This window comes from Sinohyriopsis cumingii, chromosome 2 (genome assembly GCF_028554795.1).
Source record: "Sinohyriopsis cumingii isolate HCF-2022 chromosome 2, ASM2855479v2, whole genome shotgun sequence".
Classification (NCBI taxonomy): Eukaryota; Metazoa; Mollusca; class Bivalvia; order Unionida; family Unionidae; genus Sinohyriopsis; species Sinohyriopsis cumingii.
In genome coordinates, this window is record NC_142962.1 from 102,721,438 (window position 1) to 102,740,646 (window position 19,209).

General features: G+C 36.5%; 1 protein-coding gene across 1 annotated transcript; it reads left to right on the plus strand.

Annotated features, from left to right (window-relative positions):
* The first annotated feature begins 1,492 nt into the window (after nucleotides 1–1,492).
* On the plus strand, nucleotides 1,493–4,025 carry LOC149805504 (transcription intermediary factor 1-alpha-like). The gene has a single exon (XM_089936286.1). It carries the CDS (start codon nucleotides 1,700–1,702, stop codon nucleotides 3,191–3,193), a length of 1,494 nt encoding a protein of 497 aa, XP_089792412.1. The 5' UTR covers nucleotides 1,493–1,699; the 3' UTR covers nucleotides 3,194–4,025.
* The last annotated feature ends 15,184 nt before the right edge of the window (nucleotides 4,026–19,209 follow it).

Sequence of the window (19,209 nt, forward strand, 5' to 3'; positions counted from 1 at the left end):
AAATTAGATCACATTGATCTAAATTTCATGCTTGAGTGACTTGGTTATTTTCAGCCATATATGTATCCTTTGTAATTTTGCCTTCATTACGTCTAGACTAATTTAACATTTATTTTAACTCTACACTAATCAAATTTAGTTCATTAATACAGCTTAATGAGTAGTATATTTCAGAAATGTATCCTTTCTCCACAAATTGTATTTTGTATTTTAAAGATTTTACTAATGTTTGGCTTTATCTTTGCGTTGTGTGTCTATAGTTGGATATCTCATCTTACGGGCATTGAATAGCCATGACTGTGATGATGTGCACTTAAACCCTGTGGTGACTGAGTCATTAATCTAGAAACACATTTTTTTTTTAGCATTGCGTTCTAATCCAGCACCAACAAGTAATCTAGGCAGGTGTCTTTGCAAGGGTCTTAACTCCCATTCCTTTAGCACCAGTACTTTATCCCAGTGTGTACAGTATAACAGCAATTATCCTTTATACCAGTGTGTACAGTGTAACATCAATTACCTCAGTATCAGTCCTTTATACCAGTGAGTACAGTACAATATCAATTGTCCTTTATAGCAGTGTTTACAGTATAACGTAAATTGTCCTTTATACGAGTGTGTACAGTATAACATCAATTATCCTTGTTACCAGTGTGTACAGTATAACACCATTTATCCTTTATACCAGTGTGTACTGTGTAACATCAATTGCCTCAGCATCAGTTTTTGTTTTTTTTTATACCAGTGTGTATAATGCCAACTACTTCAGATGTGCTCCTGTTGGAGAGGGAATTCGTGTTTTCGAGTTAACACGCGTTGTTTGGATAGATTAAGAGAATTAAAAAATAATTTAAAAAAATAATTATTAGAAGAGACAATATTTATCTTGATGATTGAAAATTCCAAATAATTGATGTATATATAATTGACATGTTACTATACCTGTATATAATTGGGTGTTTTAGCATATTGATTATTATTTTACTTGAGTGACCATATTGTAAACTTGTCAGATTTATAGTATTGCTTTTATTTGCTTATCAATCTTTTATCATCTTTCTTACTTTAGTCTCAAAACGCTTTTTTTCCCGTTGATTTTTTGATGTAGTCCCTCATGAACATGAAATTTATCAAATCTAAAGTTTCGTATTCATCTGTTTAGACAGTTTCAGTTTGCTATAGTCTATACAGTTTTCATCTGTATTGGTCTGGATGTTGAGTGTCCGTTATCTTTCAAGGAAATACGCGCGCGCGCGTGTGTGTGTGTGTGTGTGTGTGTACACATTTCAAAGTGTGGTTTGTATGAAATGAAACTTAGACTTAATCGTCTAGATCCCAATCTAATGAAAGAATAAACATCGTCACGAAGCATCACAAAATTTTGGATCCCGTCACAACGATCCACTTAGACTCTTACTTCAATATTAAAATGTGATCAATGAAATATATCTAAAACCAGTCATGCCTGCTCCAAACTTAGGGAGACGTAGTATTAACCTGTACTTGCGAAACTAAAGCAGTAAATTTCTGAAGCTTGACGTGTTTACTTGGTAGGATTTGGCTCGGGACATGTTTTAATCTTGGTACTTAATGACTTGATTTGCGTACATTTTGCCGTGGGTACGTTTTGACATGTTACTCTCGCTTCACTAAGTATTATCGGTTAGACAGGGAAGTAGATTCAAGATATATCTTTAAAATGGCAACTTGGTCGGACTGGGGAGCTAGATCCACCAAACCACAAGATCGTGATCTAGTATGTCCGATTTGTCTGGAGCAACTTAATATACCCAGATCGCTGACATGTCTACATACCTTCTGTACTAAATGTATAAATTCGCACATCACCAGCACAGTAAAAAAGGTAAACGGGTTACGCACATTTCAGTGCCCGGTTTGTCGCGCTGATATATGTCCATCATTTGGGGACACTCCGTTAACAACATGGGCGGAAAGGTTCTGTGTTGATGTCGTTCTGGCTTCTATGTTGCCTGGAAACAAATCATTAGTTGATAGAAAATGCGAACCATGTTCTATCCAGGGAAAACAAATCAGGGCGAAATATTTCTGTGTTGTTTGCAAAGAGGTTTGTTGTCAAACCTGTTACGAGCATCACAAAATTTCTAAATTGTTAAAAGATCACCAAATTCTCACACTTGAAGAGTTTCTTAGCGATCCTGCGAAGGCCGTCACAGTAGCCAACCTTATAACATGTACAGATCATGGAAATAAAGAGTTCGAGTTCTTCTGTTCAGATCATGGTAAAGTTTTGTGCGCCACCTGTCTTGCGGAAGTACACAAGGACTGTACAAATTATAGGGAAATACATCTCCATGCAAAGGATGTTATCAAAGAACAGAGGTCAAATAAAGCATTAAATAAAATGAAAGAGCTTGAGAAGCATCTTATGGAGGTCTCCGAAATGAAAAACCAAAATGTGATTGACGTGGATGTGGACATTAAAAAACACTTGGGTGAAATATCCACTCTGAGACAAAAGATAAATACTATTTTCGACAAACTTGAAAGACGTGTCAGTGAGGAAGGCAACAAGATGATCAAGGAGCAGTCGACGAGGAAACTGGATGCTGTTGCAAAAAATGAAATTGCTGTAAGTCTCCCTGATGAAATGAAAATTCATTTCCTGTCAATTGGTGAAACCATCACATTGACACGAATCATCTCCACCCCTCGATGGTGCACAGCTATCGCCTCTATGGACAATAGAAAGCTAATATTTACTGGGTGTGAGGATGACAGATATCACTGGGGAGTAATCACATTAGATGGTCATGAGGAGTCTTGCTTCTACATTCCACGACTCGGAAAGAAAACAGGTGGTACATATTTGCTTCCTAACCTATTAAAGACACGTGTATACATCTCATGCTGCCAGGATAACACTGTGTATTGTTTTGGTCTGAATGGGACGAAGTATTTTGAATACACGAACCACAGTCTAATAGGACCGGCTGATATGGCAATAGATAGGGAAGAAAACTTATTTATTGTGGGATGTGATTCTCATAACATCCATCAGCTATCGCAAGATGGATCAGTACTGCATGTTATCACAGTTAGGATTCCTAAGTTTCCAGTGTCAATTTGCCTTAAAACTTTTGGGAAGCAGTTTCTTCTTACAAGTAGCGACAATTTTAATCGGGACACATGCTTCGTATATCAGCTAAAATAATGGCCACTAAGAAGTCATACTTTGTCAAACGAAACAGAAATTCCGTTTCTAAATCAATGTTCTAAACATTACATTCTACAACGTGCTCTGAGTGGGTGTTTTATATTAAATGTTTATGTTACAGTATGTTAGGTCTGAAATTGCTTAAAGAAAAATGACGAGTGCCACGAAACGTTATCTTCATTTAAATTTCGATCGAATGCAGAGTTGCCAAAGAACAGCGTGAAGGCAAGTTATGGTTTACAGTATTCTGTGTGTTAACTGTGGGGGAAATCTTTATACGATTACACTATTTTGTGTGTTAATTGTGGGGGAAAGTCTTGATATGATTACATTATTTGTGTGTTAATTGTGGAGAAAGTCTTGATATGAATACAGTATTTGTGTTAATTGTGGGGAAAGTCTTGATACAGTTTCAGTATTTTATGTGATAATTGTGGGGAAAGTCTTGACACGGTTACATTATTTTGTGTGGTAATTGTGAGGAAAGTCTTGATACGGTTATAGTATTTTGTGTGGTAATTGTGAGGAAAGTCTTAACACGGTTATAGTGTTTTGTGTGGAAAGTCTTGACACGGTTATAGTATTTTGTGTGGTAATTGTGAGGAAAGTCTTGATACGGGTATAGTTTTTTGTTTAGTAATTGTGAGGAAAGTATTGATACGGTTATATTATTTGTGTGTTAATTGTGAGGAAAGTCTTGACACGGTTATGAGTATTCTCGTGTTGAACTGTGTATCGGATTTGTAGAATTGCTTGCATTCAATTGTGTACACGTTCTGGGATTTGAGATAATTCAATGAAAAGAAAATATAAAACATTACATACTTTATGTATGATTTGATCTATTCTGGATTTATGTTCCAATCTGCTTCAAATTATCGTTGTCTTATATTCTCCTGAATTCGATGTTTCTTCAGTTAACGACCTCAACATCAAAGGTTTTGTTTTCGGGTCTGCGAATTTTAATATTTGTATTGGTGTGTGTGTGTGTGTGTGTGTGTGTGTTTAGTTGCCGGTAATATACAAGAATGGATTGGCAGATTAAATGCTAGAGGTATATATGAAAATTCTACCAAAAAATAGACAATACGAGAGGTCTGTAATTCTTGTACGTTATGTAAATGTTAATAAAATTTTACAATGCTAATATTATTATCTATTCCATAGGAAGGATGCAAATGCTCGTTAAAACATGGCATTTATATATATATATATATATATATATATATATATATATATATATATATATATATATATATATATATATATATATATATATAGAGAGAGAGAGAGAGAGAGAGAGAGAGAGAGAGGTGCTCAAAACTCTGAAATTTACTAATTCTTATTTAATTCATGGCTCATCAACATTTTGGGAATTTAGTTGTAATCCATCATTTCTCCCTAAATATAATACCAGCTCACATGTAACTCGGTCAATTTTCCAGTCAGACGTGGGCGCCCGCACATAGGCGCAAGATGATGGGGGCAAGTGCCCCCCCCCCCCCCCCCCGATTTCACCTATAAACATGTTTTGGCCTACATCCGTAAAGTTTAATAGGTGACCACTACATGTTTGCCCGACCCCCACCTGGAATACAAACCGACACTGCGATACTAGACTTTTCAAAAGCATTCGGAATCACTCGGCCACTACACTTCTGGCTAGAGATGTTCTGGGCAAAGCTACACATGCAAGTGGTAGTGGATGCAGAATCATCGGAAGCAGTTACTGTCGACTCCGTTGTCCCTCAGGTAACTGTGTTAGGATATGATTTTTAATGCCGGTAAATGCTAACTCATGAGTATAACCAGTAAAACAACAAAATTATCTCAACTCTACACCTTAAATAATCAAATACTTCAACACCTCAGTGAAAACCCATATCTTGGATTTATATTATCTAAAGACTTCAAGTGGAAATCTCGTATCACCAAAGCGACCAATAAAGCAATCTCTTCATTGGCATTTCTCAAACGAAACCTCAGACACTTTCCACAGATATGTAGATGAACCGCTTATCTAGCAATATATCCGTGTTGAAGTATGGTTGTCGTCTGGGATCATTGTTACACCAGTGATGTCGACATAGTCAAAAAGGTTCGAGACCAGGTAGCAATATTTGAATCTGATGACTAAAAAACCAGCGAAGCAGGACGTGTCACCAAAATGTTGAGTGACCTGGGTCTACCAACCCAACAAAACAGACGAAGAATGATCGGATTGAGATACCCCTACAAAGTGGTTGAGGGTTAGTGCCAATCTCTTACCCATGTTTTTCCAAAACTATTAAGACATAAACGTCAAAATCGAAGCCAGGTCTTTTCCAAACTTCGTAACTAAATACTGTACAAAAACAAGTAGTTGAGCATTGTAGAACAGAACAATTTAGAAACTCCTTCATCGTAAAAACTGTTGTGGACGGAAATCATCTTAGCGACAGTGTTGTGAGAGCATCAACGGTGGTGAGCTTCATAATAGCTCTTCAACAGTTGTACTAATTTTTTAGCGGCTCACTCTTCTTGTATAAGTTTTTGCCGTAACTGGACCTGCACTGTATAGATTCCGATTCAGTTAAACGGGAGAAGTGAAATTAATAAGATGTCATTTTTGAACATGAGAATCGGTGGGAAAGTGAGTAAATGAAGTTGAATTTTGCTAAAATGACAAGAATATATGAAATAGGGTCCATTGAAACACCCCAAACTACTCCAAACGACCCCAAACCCTCAAAACACCCGAAACCTTCTAGTAACTCTTACATAACATACATAAGGAAATAAAATAAAACTACTCTTATATATATATAACCTACCGGAATTCCGTTACAACGCTTTATCTGTCAAAAAGATTAAAACGCTTTACAACAAAATTTACGTAGAATTACACAAATAGATATAAACACTTTACAACCTAATTGCAATGTCAAGAAATCCCTCCATTCAACTCTGTACACTAAAAACTGAAAAATAGTGGGGCGATTATTCCTTGAAAGAGACATTAAAGGAGGGAAATATGTGGGTAACGCAAACAGACAGATACATGGACAGATGCGTATGACGATTATATCAGTCTAAAATTTTACTCAAAAAGTGAAAAAGAGGGTAATTATTCCTGGAGTGACGATATGGAGGAAGGCAAGTATGTGATCAGACTAGCAGATCCATCTATCCATCCACACACACACACACACACACACACATACATACATACATGGACAGATAAACAGATGTAAACCTACCATGACTTCATTACATGACAGAAATACGGGGGGACAGAATGACAGAGGACGGATGCATTTGGGTAGGAATGTATTTGAATTAAAGAGATATATAAATAGATAAACAGACAGACAAATAGACAGACATGTAGGAAGACACATAGAAAAATTAAATGATCGCACAAACTTATCAACTGAGGGCATGAGACCGGAAAACAGACAGCTAAAGAGAAGGCAAGAAAGAAGAGAAACAACTACACCACTCCAAAAATACCTAATGTTGCACATAGAATGAGTCATAGGTACAAATGACATCGATCTAAAACTATCCCACACAACAATTAATCAAATATATATATGCTTAAAGTCATACTCTCGCTAATGTTATTTGTCATAATCATCATCATTTCATCATCATCATCATCATCATCACGAAGATGATATAAGACCACGAAGGAAGTGACAATATAGGCAAAACTCCGTAATTTATTTCCGCTGTTAACTTATATATCCAGTGTTTCCCCTTGGTACTTCATACGTAAACAAATGTATAGATACATGTTTTACTTCCCTTTTGTATATGGGATAATTTTTCTTCAGTCCTATATACTGTTTGTATTTCTTTCGGTTTTACCCACGTATAGTTTATTGCAGTCTTAACAATTACATATATAAAATTGTGCTTATCAGCAAAGATATGTTACGATTGAATTTTCAAGGAATTTGTATAGAATGCAATTTTTATTGTCATAACTTAAATTTTTATTTTTCTCAATAAAATCAGAATTGTAGTGCTTGAATACAACAGTGTTTCACATTGAAGAAAAAGAATAGGATTCCTCCAAAATGCCATGCTAGGTAAAGCAACATTTCAGTTCAGGAACATTGCATATACCAACAACTGCATTCACAGTATTCGTGTGCTGAAAACATGTACAAATGAGAGGAAGGTCCTGAAAGACATGATAGGTATTATTAATCCGTCAAAACCTCAGTATTTGTAATTTAATAATCCCATTAACGTATGTCCAGGATGAAAACTTTGTATGCAGTATCTGATGTGTGTCGGTTTCTTGGAAATGCACTCTAGTATCAAGATTATATTCGTGTATTAAGTTATTTCTGTTATGAACTGAAAAGTCTACAGTGTCTCTACTGATTTTAAAACTGAAGAGTGATGAGTATTCATCATATCAAGAGACTGGTCAAGTTCTTCCTCTGAATGTGCCCAAAAAAAGAAGAAAATATTATCAATAAATCTAGCTTTATACAATGGTAATTACCGTGTTCTAACATATATTTCTTTCTCCCGCTCAGCTACATAACTATTTGCAAAAGACTGAGCAAACTACCCTTTTTTCTGCAAATAAATCTTTCTTTTCGCATAACAGTACTTGTTAAAAGATAAAATATATTGGACTTGAATTCTTGGGAGTCAGATTGTCTCATTGTTTACCGCTCAAAAATATACTGAGTTTATAATAATAATAATAATAATAATAATAATATTGAGGACTTTGTATAGCGCCTAATCTTTAGAAGCTCTAAGCGCTTTACAACATTAGACAACACCTATAAGATAAAAGAACATATAATAATATTATTACAAAAACAAACACCATGAAATTAGAAAAAAAAAACATTAAAAAATAAAAAAAAAACATGCTGAGAATATTTCAGGTAGGAAACATTATTAAATCTTTAACTTTGTTCTTGCAGTCGAAATAAGTGAGTTTTGAGAGCCCTCTTGAATGTGATCACTGTGTCTTTGTGTCTAAGTTCAGTGGGCAATTCATTCCACGTTGCTGGGCCCTGGTATGCAAAAGAACGCTGTCCATATGACTTTGTTTTCATAGTGGGAATAATGAGTATACGATTGTCAGAAGAGGAGCGAAAGTATCTTGCTGGTGTGTACACTTGGGTGAGATCGGATAGGTATGTTGGACTAGAGTCCGACAGTGAAACGTAGCACAGAGAACAAATTTTGTGTCTGATTCTGGATCGAATGGATAGCCAGTGTAGGGGACAGAGCAGCGGGGAGGTGTGCTCTGATCGTGGTACTCTAAGTATGATCCGATCAGCTGTATTTTTAAATTTTTGAAGTTTCTGGAGTAGATATTGAGATGAACCAGACAGAATTGAGTTACAATAGTCCAGTCTTGAAAGTACTAATGAACACACAAGTGTTTTAGTGACATCGACTGAAAGATATTTGCGAATGGAGCTGATGCGTCTCAGCTCAAGATATGCAGCCTTGCATATGTTCATAACATGTTGGTGCAGTGTGAGAGTACTGTCCAGAGTAACACCTACGTTTCGTATTGATTGTGTGAATTTAATGTTGGTGTTGCTGATATTTATTGTTTGAGGTAAAGGATGTGAATGAGAAAGTCTTCGTGTTGTGATCACCATGGTCTTAGTTTTATCATCATTCATCTGCAGCTTGTTACATGTCATCCATGATTTCACATCAGAAATGCACCTCTCTACACCTTGGATGGTAGCATCAACTTCAGTTGCGTGGCTAGATTTGTATATTTGGGTGTCATCAGCGTACAATTGGCGAGACACTGGATGATGATATATCATACATGAGAGCGACTGAGTGTATAGAATGAAGAGAACAGGTCCAAGAACAGACCCCTGTGGAACACCACAACATAGATCAACTGGGCTGGAGTGTATTCCATTTGCAGACATAGTTTGTGTTCTATTGACCAAATAGGACTTGAACCACAGTAAGGCTGTATCATGAATGCCAAATACATGCTGGAGACGGTGAAGTAATATATCATGGTCTAGTATGTCAAATGCTGCAGACAAATCAAGGAGGGTGAGGACTGTAATCTTTCCGCTATCCGAAGCAGAGAGAATGTCATTAACTACTTTTAAAAGAGTAGTTTCAGTACTGTGGCAAGGGCGATATGCAGATTGTACATTGCTAAAAACACTGTTTAAATTCAGATGAGATACAAGCTGGGATAGAACAACCTTTTTTAAGGTTTTTGATGTGAATGGGAGATTAGAAACTGGGCGGTAGTTCTTTAAATCGTTATGGTCTAGTGTTGGTTTCTTCAGCAGAGGCTTTACAATGGCAGTTTTGAAAAATGATGGGAATTCCCCGAATGAGAGAGAGGTATTAATAACATCAATTGCCTCAGCATCAGTCCTTTATACCAGTGTGTACAATGCCAACTATTCCAGATGTGCTCGTGTTGGAGAGGGAATTCGTGTTTTCGAGTTAACACGCGCTGTTCGGATAGATTAAGAGATTTTTTAACAAATAATTAAAAGAGACAATATTTATATTGATGATTGAAAATTCAAAAGAATTGATGTATATATAATTGACATGTTACTATAGCTGTATATAATTGGGTGTTTTAGCATATTATTATTTTACTTGTGTGACCATATTATAAACTAGTCAGATTTATAGTATTGCTTTTATTTGCTTATCAATATTTTATCATCTTTCTTACTTTCTTTGATTTATTGATGTAGTCCCTCATGAAAATGAAATTTATCAAATCTAAAGTTTCGTATTCATCTGTTTAGACAGTTTCAATTTGCTATAGTCTATAAAGTTTTAATCTGTATTGGTCTGGATGTTGAGTGTCCGTTATCTTTCAAGGAAATACATGTGTGTGTGTGTGTGTGTGTGTGTGTGTGTGTGGCAGTATTTGTACTATATGCTCTTGTACAGAATAAATTCAAATACAGATTTAATAGACCCTGATCTGCTGTGGTATAAATGTACCAGCAGATCAATTTCTATGTTGTTTGTTCTACTGGTAAGCGCTAACAAACAACATAGACCCATATCTTCCAGTGTATTATGTGCCAGCAGATCTGGGTCTGTGCCATTTGTAGTTGAATGTAATACAATTGAATATATATAACAGCTATTATAAGTAATGTAAACAATACAGAGACAGGTCTGATGGAACTTTGTGTGTCTGTTACACAGAAATAAACATGTTGCAATCATCAAATAAGAAATTTTATATCAACCGGTAAACGGTGTAAAATCTTTTATATTAGAAGATAATGTCATTTTAGAATATGTGTGCTCTTACAACATAGCTCGTACCCTTGCTGTCAGGATGTGACAAATTACAGTAACTAATTTTGGTACAAAGAAGCATACCGAAGATAGTTCCAAAAATGTTCGGAAAAAAAAAACCTTTACATGGTTGATTTTGATGCAGAGAATTTCTTTTGGAATACAGTAGAATGCAAATTATCTGAACCTATTTGAAAAATATATTTTTGTCCTGAAAAGCATTCGTCTGGATAACCGGTTACAATGAACACACACACACACACACACACACACACACACATATATATAAGCAGCTATGGCATCCGCCTCGGATGCGGAAAGTCGCCGAGTCATACCAAAGACCTATAAAAATGGTACTTGAAGCTGCATCGCTTGGCGCTCATCATTAAGAGGTTAGTGTTAGGACTGGTCGGCCTGGTGTCAGAACAATGTGACATGAGTGGGACATGATGCTGCATGTCTGTGGCATGATGCCCCAGTGCTAGACATCATTATAAATTTCACCACTGCAGACATCGTAGCGATATGATGTTCATTTTTAAAAAGAAAATAAGTTTGCTATAATCGTACTAATCATCTCATAAAATCTGAAAAGACTGGTCTAGGTTTAAAATGCTTGAATTTGTGTCTCACTTTATTATTGAGTGGTTGCTTCTAGCTATTCTTTTTATTTTGGTGAGAGTATGAAATAATTGTTAGAATGAATTTGGTCTGAAAACAGAAAGAGCAGCAGGGAGGGCGAATCCTACAAGGTTTTTAGGCAAAGGAAGGGCGAAATAAGCCCTTTATAAAACCACGATGACGCTTGTGTGTAAACGCAATTGTCGCCGTTGTTGCTGCCCTTTGTTGTCGTTGCCCTCCCTGCTGCTTCCTGCGTCCCTTTTCGAAAACTAGGGTCTTTATCGAGATGCGAAAAATTATCCAAAGATCGCATCTAACCCGACTCGATACCGTGTCCGGGGATCGTGTAAATTTATTGTTACAAATCCATAGGGATTTGACTGAGCACGACTAAAAAAATGTTTAAACTGATTATAATCCATGTCACCGTCACACCAATTTTGGTAAATATATTGTACCGTGTACTTGCCAGCTCCGTTAAACACCGCCAAAAGATTGCAATCTTCCCTTTTCACTGATGGTATTTTTGTTAATTTTTGAGTAACATAAATTACGTCTGTATTTTTGTCTCTGCCTCTGGAAAATATCCTGGCGGGATTTAATTGTTTATCCAACATTACATCATCGTACACAACCAAATTATTAATTCTTCCGTCAAGATCATCCACAGACGGTGATTCATCAATGTCAGTAATAAATTCCACAACGTCGTCACCGTCGTTTAATGATTTTGCACTCTCATTAAAATATTTTAACAAGTTATAACATCGTTGATCGTCTGCGCTGGGTGCTATCAAATACAATTTATCCCACTTCATCCACTTCATTATCAGATTTAACAACAACTGCGTTTTACCCGATCCAGATGGACCTATAATAATCATTCGGATAGAATTTGGTAGCATCGGATGATGCTTAACTGGTTCACGTCGTTTTGTAGCTGAAAAATCAGTGATCTCCATTAGAATAATATAATATAAATATGGATTTATATTGTGTGAAATGCAGGGCGCGCACGCCAACAAGTGATCTAACAACCATTACAACAAAAAATAATAGATCTGCGGTTACGGGCAAGTGTGAGCGATGCGGTATAAAAAAGTTCAAATTTATCTCCCTGACTCCGTCAGGTGGTAAGTCAGCGCCAAAACCAAAGCCAAAACCAAAGTCAAGTGAAAAAAACAGGAGGTGATATTGCCGGAAAATTAGGAAAATTACCAGGAGATCCGTGGGCTAAATACCCAGGAGAAAAACATCTCCCAGGATATAATTATTGTGGTCCTGGAACCAGACTTGATATCAGACTTGATGACCAGGATCAACCAAAACCAGGGGAGCATCCGATAAATGCTATCGATAAAGTATGTCATGTCCATGATGTAGCTTATAAAAGTAAAAATCTACAAGATAGGCATCTCGCGGATGTGAAATTAATTCACGCGCTAAATTCCGTCACTGATAAATCTCTCAAAGAAAGGTTAGCTAGTTGGTTAATAAAATCTGCGATGAAATCTAAGCTTGTATTAGGTGCTGGTAATTAATTATAAATGGAGTCGATTTATTATTCCCCAAAAGGATATTGGAGGGGTAGCGCAGCAATTAGTAAACTCGCTGAAGCAGCAAAGGTTACGCGCGATACTGCTAAAAATTGGTTATCCAAACAGGCAATATGGCAAATTTACCAACCACCGCTTAAACAAATTCACTTTGCACATTTTGATATCAGTGTCCCTAATGAAGTTCATCAGGCTGATATATTATTTCTACCACATGATACCGTTAAAATCCGAAGACGTCAAATTACATATAAATACGCGTTAACTGTAGTTGACGTTGCAAGTAGATATAAAGATGCAGAACCGTTAACGACTAAAACAGCATCTGAGGTTGCTTCTGCTTTTGAACGAATTTATCAACGAGGCGGTCTGCGATGGCCAAATCTATTACAAGTTGATCCTGGCAAAGAATTTCAGGGTACAGTATCATCAACAATGAAGCAACATAATGTTGCCATTAGACGAGGACATACTGAAATTCATCGTCATCAGGCAATTGTTGAGCGATTTAATCAAACACTTGCTGAGCGGTTATTTGGATATCAGTACGCGAAGGAATTCATTCAGGATAAGAGATCTCGCGAATGGGTTGCAAGATTACCAAGCGTGATAGCTGCATTAAATAATGAAATTACTCGAACAACCAACATGAAACCTATTAATGCAATTACCAAAAAAAATATACCACAACGACGTGATTTTTCAGTACAACCAATACTGGGTGATGTCACTGTGAGATATTTATATGAACCAGGTGAACTTGAAGGTGGTAAAAAAAGAGCGACTGATCCTATCTGGAGTATTACGACACACAAGATATCTAACATAACTAGATCTACTGGTAGACCAGCAATCTACAGACTGGATTCAACTGCTCCTCAACGTGGATTCACACGTGAACAATTACAAGTAATTCCCGAGGACACACAATTACCGCCCAGATCACTTAACTAGCACCAAGGGTGCCAGCGCCACGTCTTCGATTACACTCAAGACATGTTAGCATCGCATTTTGTCGTGTATAACCAAGATTGTTATCCTTTCTGTCTACGGTAAATTGTTTTGGATTTTTATTAGTGTAACACCACAACATTATACAATTACAGCTCACACAGTGATTATTCTGCTGTTGCTTCAGTGTCATGATAAATTCAACATCGAGGTCAAAATCGCGATTATTTTTTTTTTGTCACTCTGTTTGTAACCAGCCAATTTTTTTCTTATTATATCGACTTGACATTTATCGTTGTCGTCAGCCATTGATTCATCCAAGACAATTCTCCACAGTTGAGAAAATCTTCTGACTCGAGACACTGCCAAGTAAACTAAGTTTGACCACTCGATTCGATCATCAACAATCCAAACAACTGTATCAGAAATAATCAAGTACAAGAATTGACTCCTCGTTGTTTCATCTTCCTGGCAAGTCTGTGTGTTGGTGTTAGCACAATCATATCTGAATCGAAAATCGATGATTTTCCACGAAATAATTCAATCGCTCGAGTTGCCTTACCAGAACCTCCCGGTCCGTTCAAATATACGGCTTGTGTCTGGTGATTGGATCATTCACAGACGGCGCCAACGACATTTCTGATAATAATGATTTACAATAATTATCTTTAATCGCAATATCAGCGGATTCACAATATCCATGTAACATCTCCTTTTTTATTCTCCACGAACTCCATGATTCATCATTGCTTGTAAAACGAGCCAGTAATTCTGAATATCTTTTATCGATATAAAATGAATCCGTTGCAACTCTAACTGCAGTATCAGGAAATCTATTTACTTGCGATAGCAAATTTATAGAAACATAAGCCAGCATCGAAGATCTTAAATGGGTGTACTGAGGTGATTCTCCATTAATATAACTAACAATTGTGCCCAACCGTGTTCCGTCGGACAAGAAAGCATCCTCCCGATTACAAAATATATTTCTCGCAGCGGCATCAGCAATTATAAAATTTAATTCAGCATCATCCATAATCAATCGTGAGTGATGTCGTTTATGATCATATGCACCACCTTGAGTAAATTTACCGATTATTCTTCTACCGAGATCTTTTGCTGTTTTTTCACTATTGCTGAGTTTAATTCTAAGAATATTAGGAGCGTTATTGTTAATGACATCCATGGTCTGATGGGGGCACTCTCGTGCATATTCTTCAATGACTTCATCGAGACTGATACGCTCCGGTGTTGGTAACCAAACCGAAGTCTGCGGTCGATATGATATGATTGCTTCACTGACCGTCAACGATACCAGTATTCGGCTGTCAAGCATATGTCGCAACAACACTATTGGTGTCCAACGTTTCTCTGAGAAATGTCTGCCAAACCAAACAACAAATTGGATGAAGTTTTTCAGCGAATTCAAACGATGTCACACGAGCAAATCCTGTCAAGTCAAAATCGGGTAAAGGACTGTTTATAGCAACTCGCGTCATCGAGTTCGTGGGATGTCCAAATCTTTTAAAATATCCACTACACTCGCCCATCCCAAGAAAGCTTCCCGGATAACACGCAACCATGTCTACGGAAATGATATCTTTGTGATCATACTTGGTGTTCCACAAACCGCCATTTCCATACTCGACACAACTCAATTGTATATCCTCGAGAAACTCACTTCGGGTTGGCTTCCATGAGTTTCTTTCTCTGGCGGCGTGAGCGGCAACACTCGGAACTGTAAAACAGTTAGTTAATAACTGCTCAGTGTTTTCTGAATATCTCTCTGCGAGTTTTTTCATTTCCTGTTGCAGAGATTACGTCCGGTATAATTCACCGTTAGATCTTACAAATTGATCATATTCGCCATCTTCGGAACTTTTGAACAACCACACCGACACAGGGTCGTTTCTGCTTATCTGTTTAATAAAATCAAACATATTTTTACCCTCCCCGGAAAACTTCGGCGGGTAATATTTCACAACACGATCCCGCGGAAATATCGTAACTGCGTTAGTCCAAGCGTGAGTGTTATGATCAATTATATTTATTAGAGCTCCGTTCCGATTATATTTCGATTTGTATAATACTTCCTCTGTTATCGTTGTTACAGTTATGGGAAATCTAAGTGCTTTTTCTAGCTCGGTAACATCGTTTATTGACGCTCCTGTATCCTTCACTTTTTCAGCCCACGCTGCTATCTTGGAACGTCTTAGATCTGTTAGACCGTTTCCGCGCATCGCATTTTTGAAATGTTCCATTACTTGCTAGGCTACACAGTTCAGCTTTGTCAAGGATGAGAATCTCATTGGGGCAAGTTTATTGATTTTTGATGTTTTTATCGGATAGATTCCATAAATGACCGTGGTCACAAGATACGCTCGAGCGTAATATGGTTTATCAATCCCAGTCAACATTCCTGGTTTGGAATCTTTACTTAACAGAACGGTTTTTCCATTAACAAGAACAGGATCACGTTTGTCACGGATAATCCACGTATCGGAATCTGCTTGCACAATAAATTTTATTCTGAAAAAATATTTCTGATTATCAAAGTAATCGATAATTGTTTTCGCTCGTGCATCATTCATTGTAGCGTCCTTGACAGAGTCAACATTGACTTCGTCGACATTGACTTCGTCGACATTGACTTCGTCAATGTCGCGTATAATTTTAAATGTAGACCATACGTGAGATGCTCCATCATTACGAAATTCTATTTTGGCATTACTGATAATATCAAACAGATCAGTCAGGGCTCGTCTCCGCGAGTCAGGAGTTAGTCTGTCAAGATCGAATCTTGAAGTTTTCCAGGACTTGATTGCAGATAATCTTTCAAACTCCTCCATATTATATTTAAGACAAACATTTAAATAAGAAATAAATATATATATATATATATATATATATATATATATATATATATATATATATATATATATATATATATATATATATATATATATATATATATATATATAATGAATCAGTGCAAGTGGTTTCAAATGGGATCTGTAACCGCCTGTAATAAATCCTGCAGGAAAGAATTCTGCGGGGAACATTCCCAAAGCATCCGAAGGGGGAGTTTAGGACCAATACCGTGTCTGCGATGTGGTGTTGGGGTCAGGAGTAAAACACAGTTATGTGCAAGTTGCGAGGGAAAAAGATACCATGAACTTAAAAGATATTATAACAAAAAAAATAATAATGTTGCGTTAAAATGTGAGCGCGATTATATAACTAAGTTTTCAGACAAATTATAAATTAGACAAATACATTATATATATGAAATGAATCAAGAATTTGTCCCAAACCCTATAATTATGAATTACGAAGCGAATCGTGAGGGAATAGTTAGGCATTGCACGTTGAAAAAACCAGTTGGTTTTGTTACTAATGCTGGTTATCTCCAATTTACTGTTGCTGGGAAAAAGGTATCTCTGTCATCGTTTCGTGTTCGAGGTATTTAACGGAGTGATCCAAGACGGTCTTGTGATCGATCATATCAACGGTGTGAAAACCGACAATAATTTATCCAATCTGAGGATTGTCACACAAAGCCAGAATTGTAAGTCTGGTAATACTGGATGTATTGTATCCATAAATTTAGATACGAATGAAGAAATAATATTTCAATCGATGAACTCAGCTGACAAGTATTTTGACATTTGTAGGGCTTCAGTACGAAAAGTCGCAGAAAATATATACAAATCTGCCATCTCAAAAAAATATAACAAACAAAAAATTGTTTTCTATTATTGTTAGGTACTTTACTAAAATCTTGAAGTTTTTTTAATGTAAATGGGAGATAACTCCGCTAAGCATATCTCATGCAATTAGTTCCCTCTCCTTGTCAAGGTGATTTCATCAGGGAGATTGCACAACACTCCTTGAGATGTCATTACAGGTAATATTATCCAGCGGGGCAGAGCGGTATGGAATTATTTTTTTTACAGCCAATTTTATACACACTGCGTCACAGTCTATAACACTTCCGCGTTTGTCAGTACAGGTAAGTGTTATTTTTCATAAGCAATATGAATTCTGTGTTAAAATTTAGATCCAACGTACATTTAATATTTAAAATCCAGTTCAGAATTTAAATTCAGAATTTAAATTCAGTGTTTAAAATCCAGTTCAGAACTTGTTAACTGTCTGTCAATAGTTACCTATATGATAATTTTTAAACCCTGTATTATTAGATGAGACCGTGGTACAGTGGTAGAGCGTTTGACTCTCGTCCCGACTCTATCAAATGCCAGCGGTTCGAGTCTCGTCACATATTGTCGACGGTGCCCATTTAGGGTTTTATAATAAAATGGGGGCTCCAGCAGGGGCCTTGTGTACATATCTCCTCCACGTCGAACCCCTGGGATTTTGATCTGGGGGGTATGTACACAGACAGTTTTACTTTCGCTTTGGAGCCCCCAAAAATAAACAGTAACCTTGGATGCAGAAAGCTCTACGTCACATGGGTCCAACAAAGAATGCGGCCATTGACTCTGTCACGAGGATGCCAAGAAGCCATTAGAAAGGCTCTGTAAGACTGAGATAAAATCTTCAAGATGAAATCTTGAGATTAAATCAAGGAAGTAAAAAAAGACAAAAATCTCAAGTCTGAAAGGACCTCGAGGCCAGTGAAAGACCCATGACTGATAACCGCTCATCATGGTTGCTGTTTATTTTTTTCTTTTAAATATATAATATTTATATATATATGAATTACGAAAATATCAATGATGTGATTTTTGCTATTAAAAAATTAAAAGAGTGTGGATTTAATATATCCGATGAGCTAAATCCTGAAAAAATCATGTCTGATTTTGACACACTACATGAAGCTAAATGCGCAGGGCGTTATATTTTGCTGCTCAGAATAGATTTATGAAGAGAATCCAGACGAATTTATATAAATCGCTGGCTACAGTAGAAGAAGCACAAATAAATGAATTTGTTTCGTTGTCTCGTGCAATTGAAAAAATTTGATTGGAATTAGCCCAAGAATATGAAACAAGGAAGGTGATAAATATTCGTGTAAGAAAGCTAAAAAATTGTATGTCCGTTGACTTGTAAATACTTGGAAATGAAACTGAAAGTAAAAAAAATATATCACTTTTTTTACTTCCTTGATACTTGGTTAGATAATATTTTCCTTAGTCGATCGGATTTAATGCAACAGTGGGCATAATTGAGAATTTGATCTCGGTCACATACAATTGAAATAATATGCTCGAGTCTGAGACTATCTAACTGTTGCTGTGTTAGTAAGAAATTTTCGTTTCCGTATTCGTCAATAATGAATTTAACGTTAATATCTTCTTGGGCAAATGCAGCCCTAACTGCTTGCTCGAGCGCTTGTTTGTCATACACAAAAACATTTATATGGTGGTACATATTTAAGATCTAAAGATTTAAGATCTAAATACACGTACATACTCTAAAATTTGAGGTATACTGCAATGCGCGATCACAATATGATCTTTTTTTAGTCTTTGTAGTTGTGTATCAGTTAATATAAAATAGTCAGTGCCGTATTCGTCAACAATTATTTTTTCCGGGGTAACTTTTCCGGTTTTGACAGCTTCATCGAGAAGTTCTTTG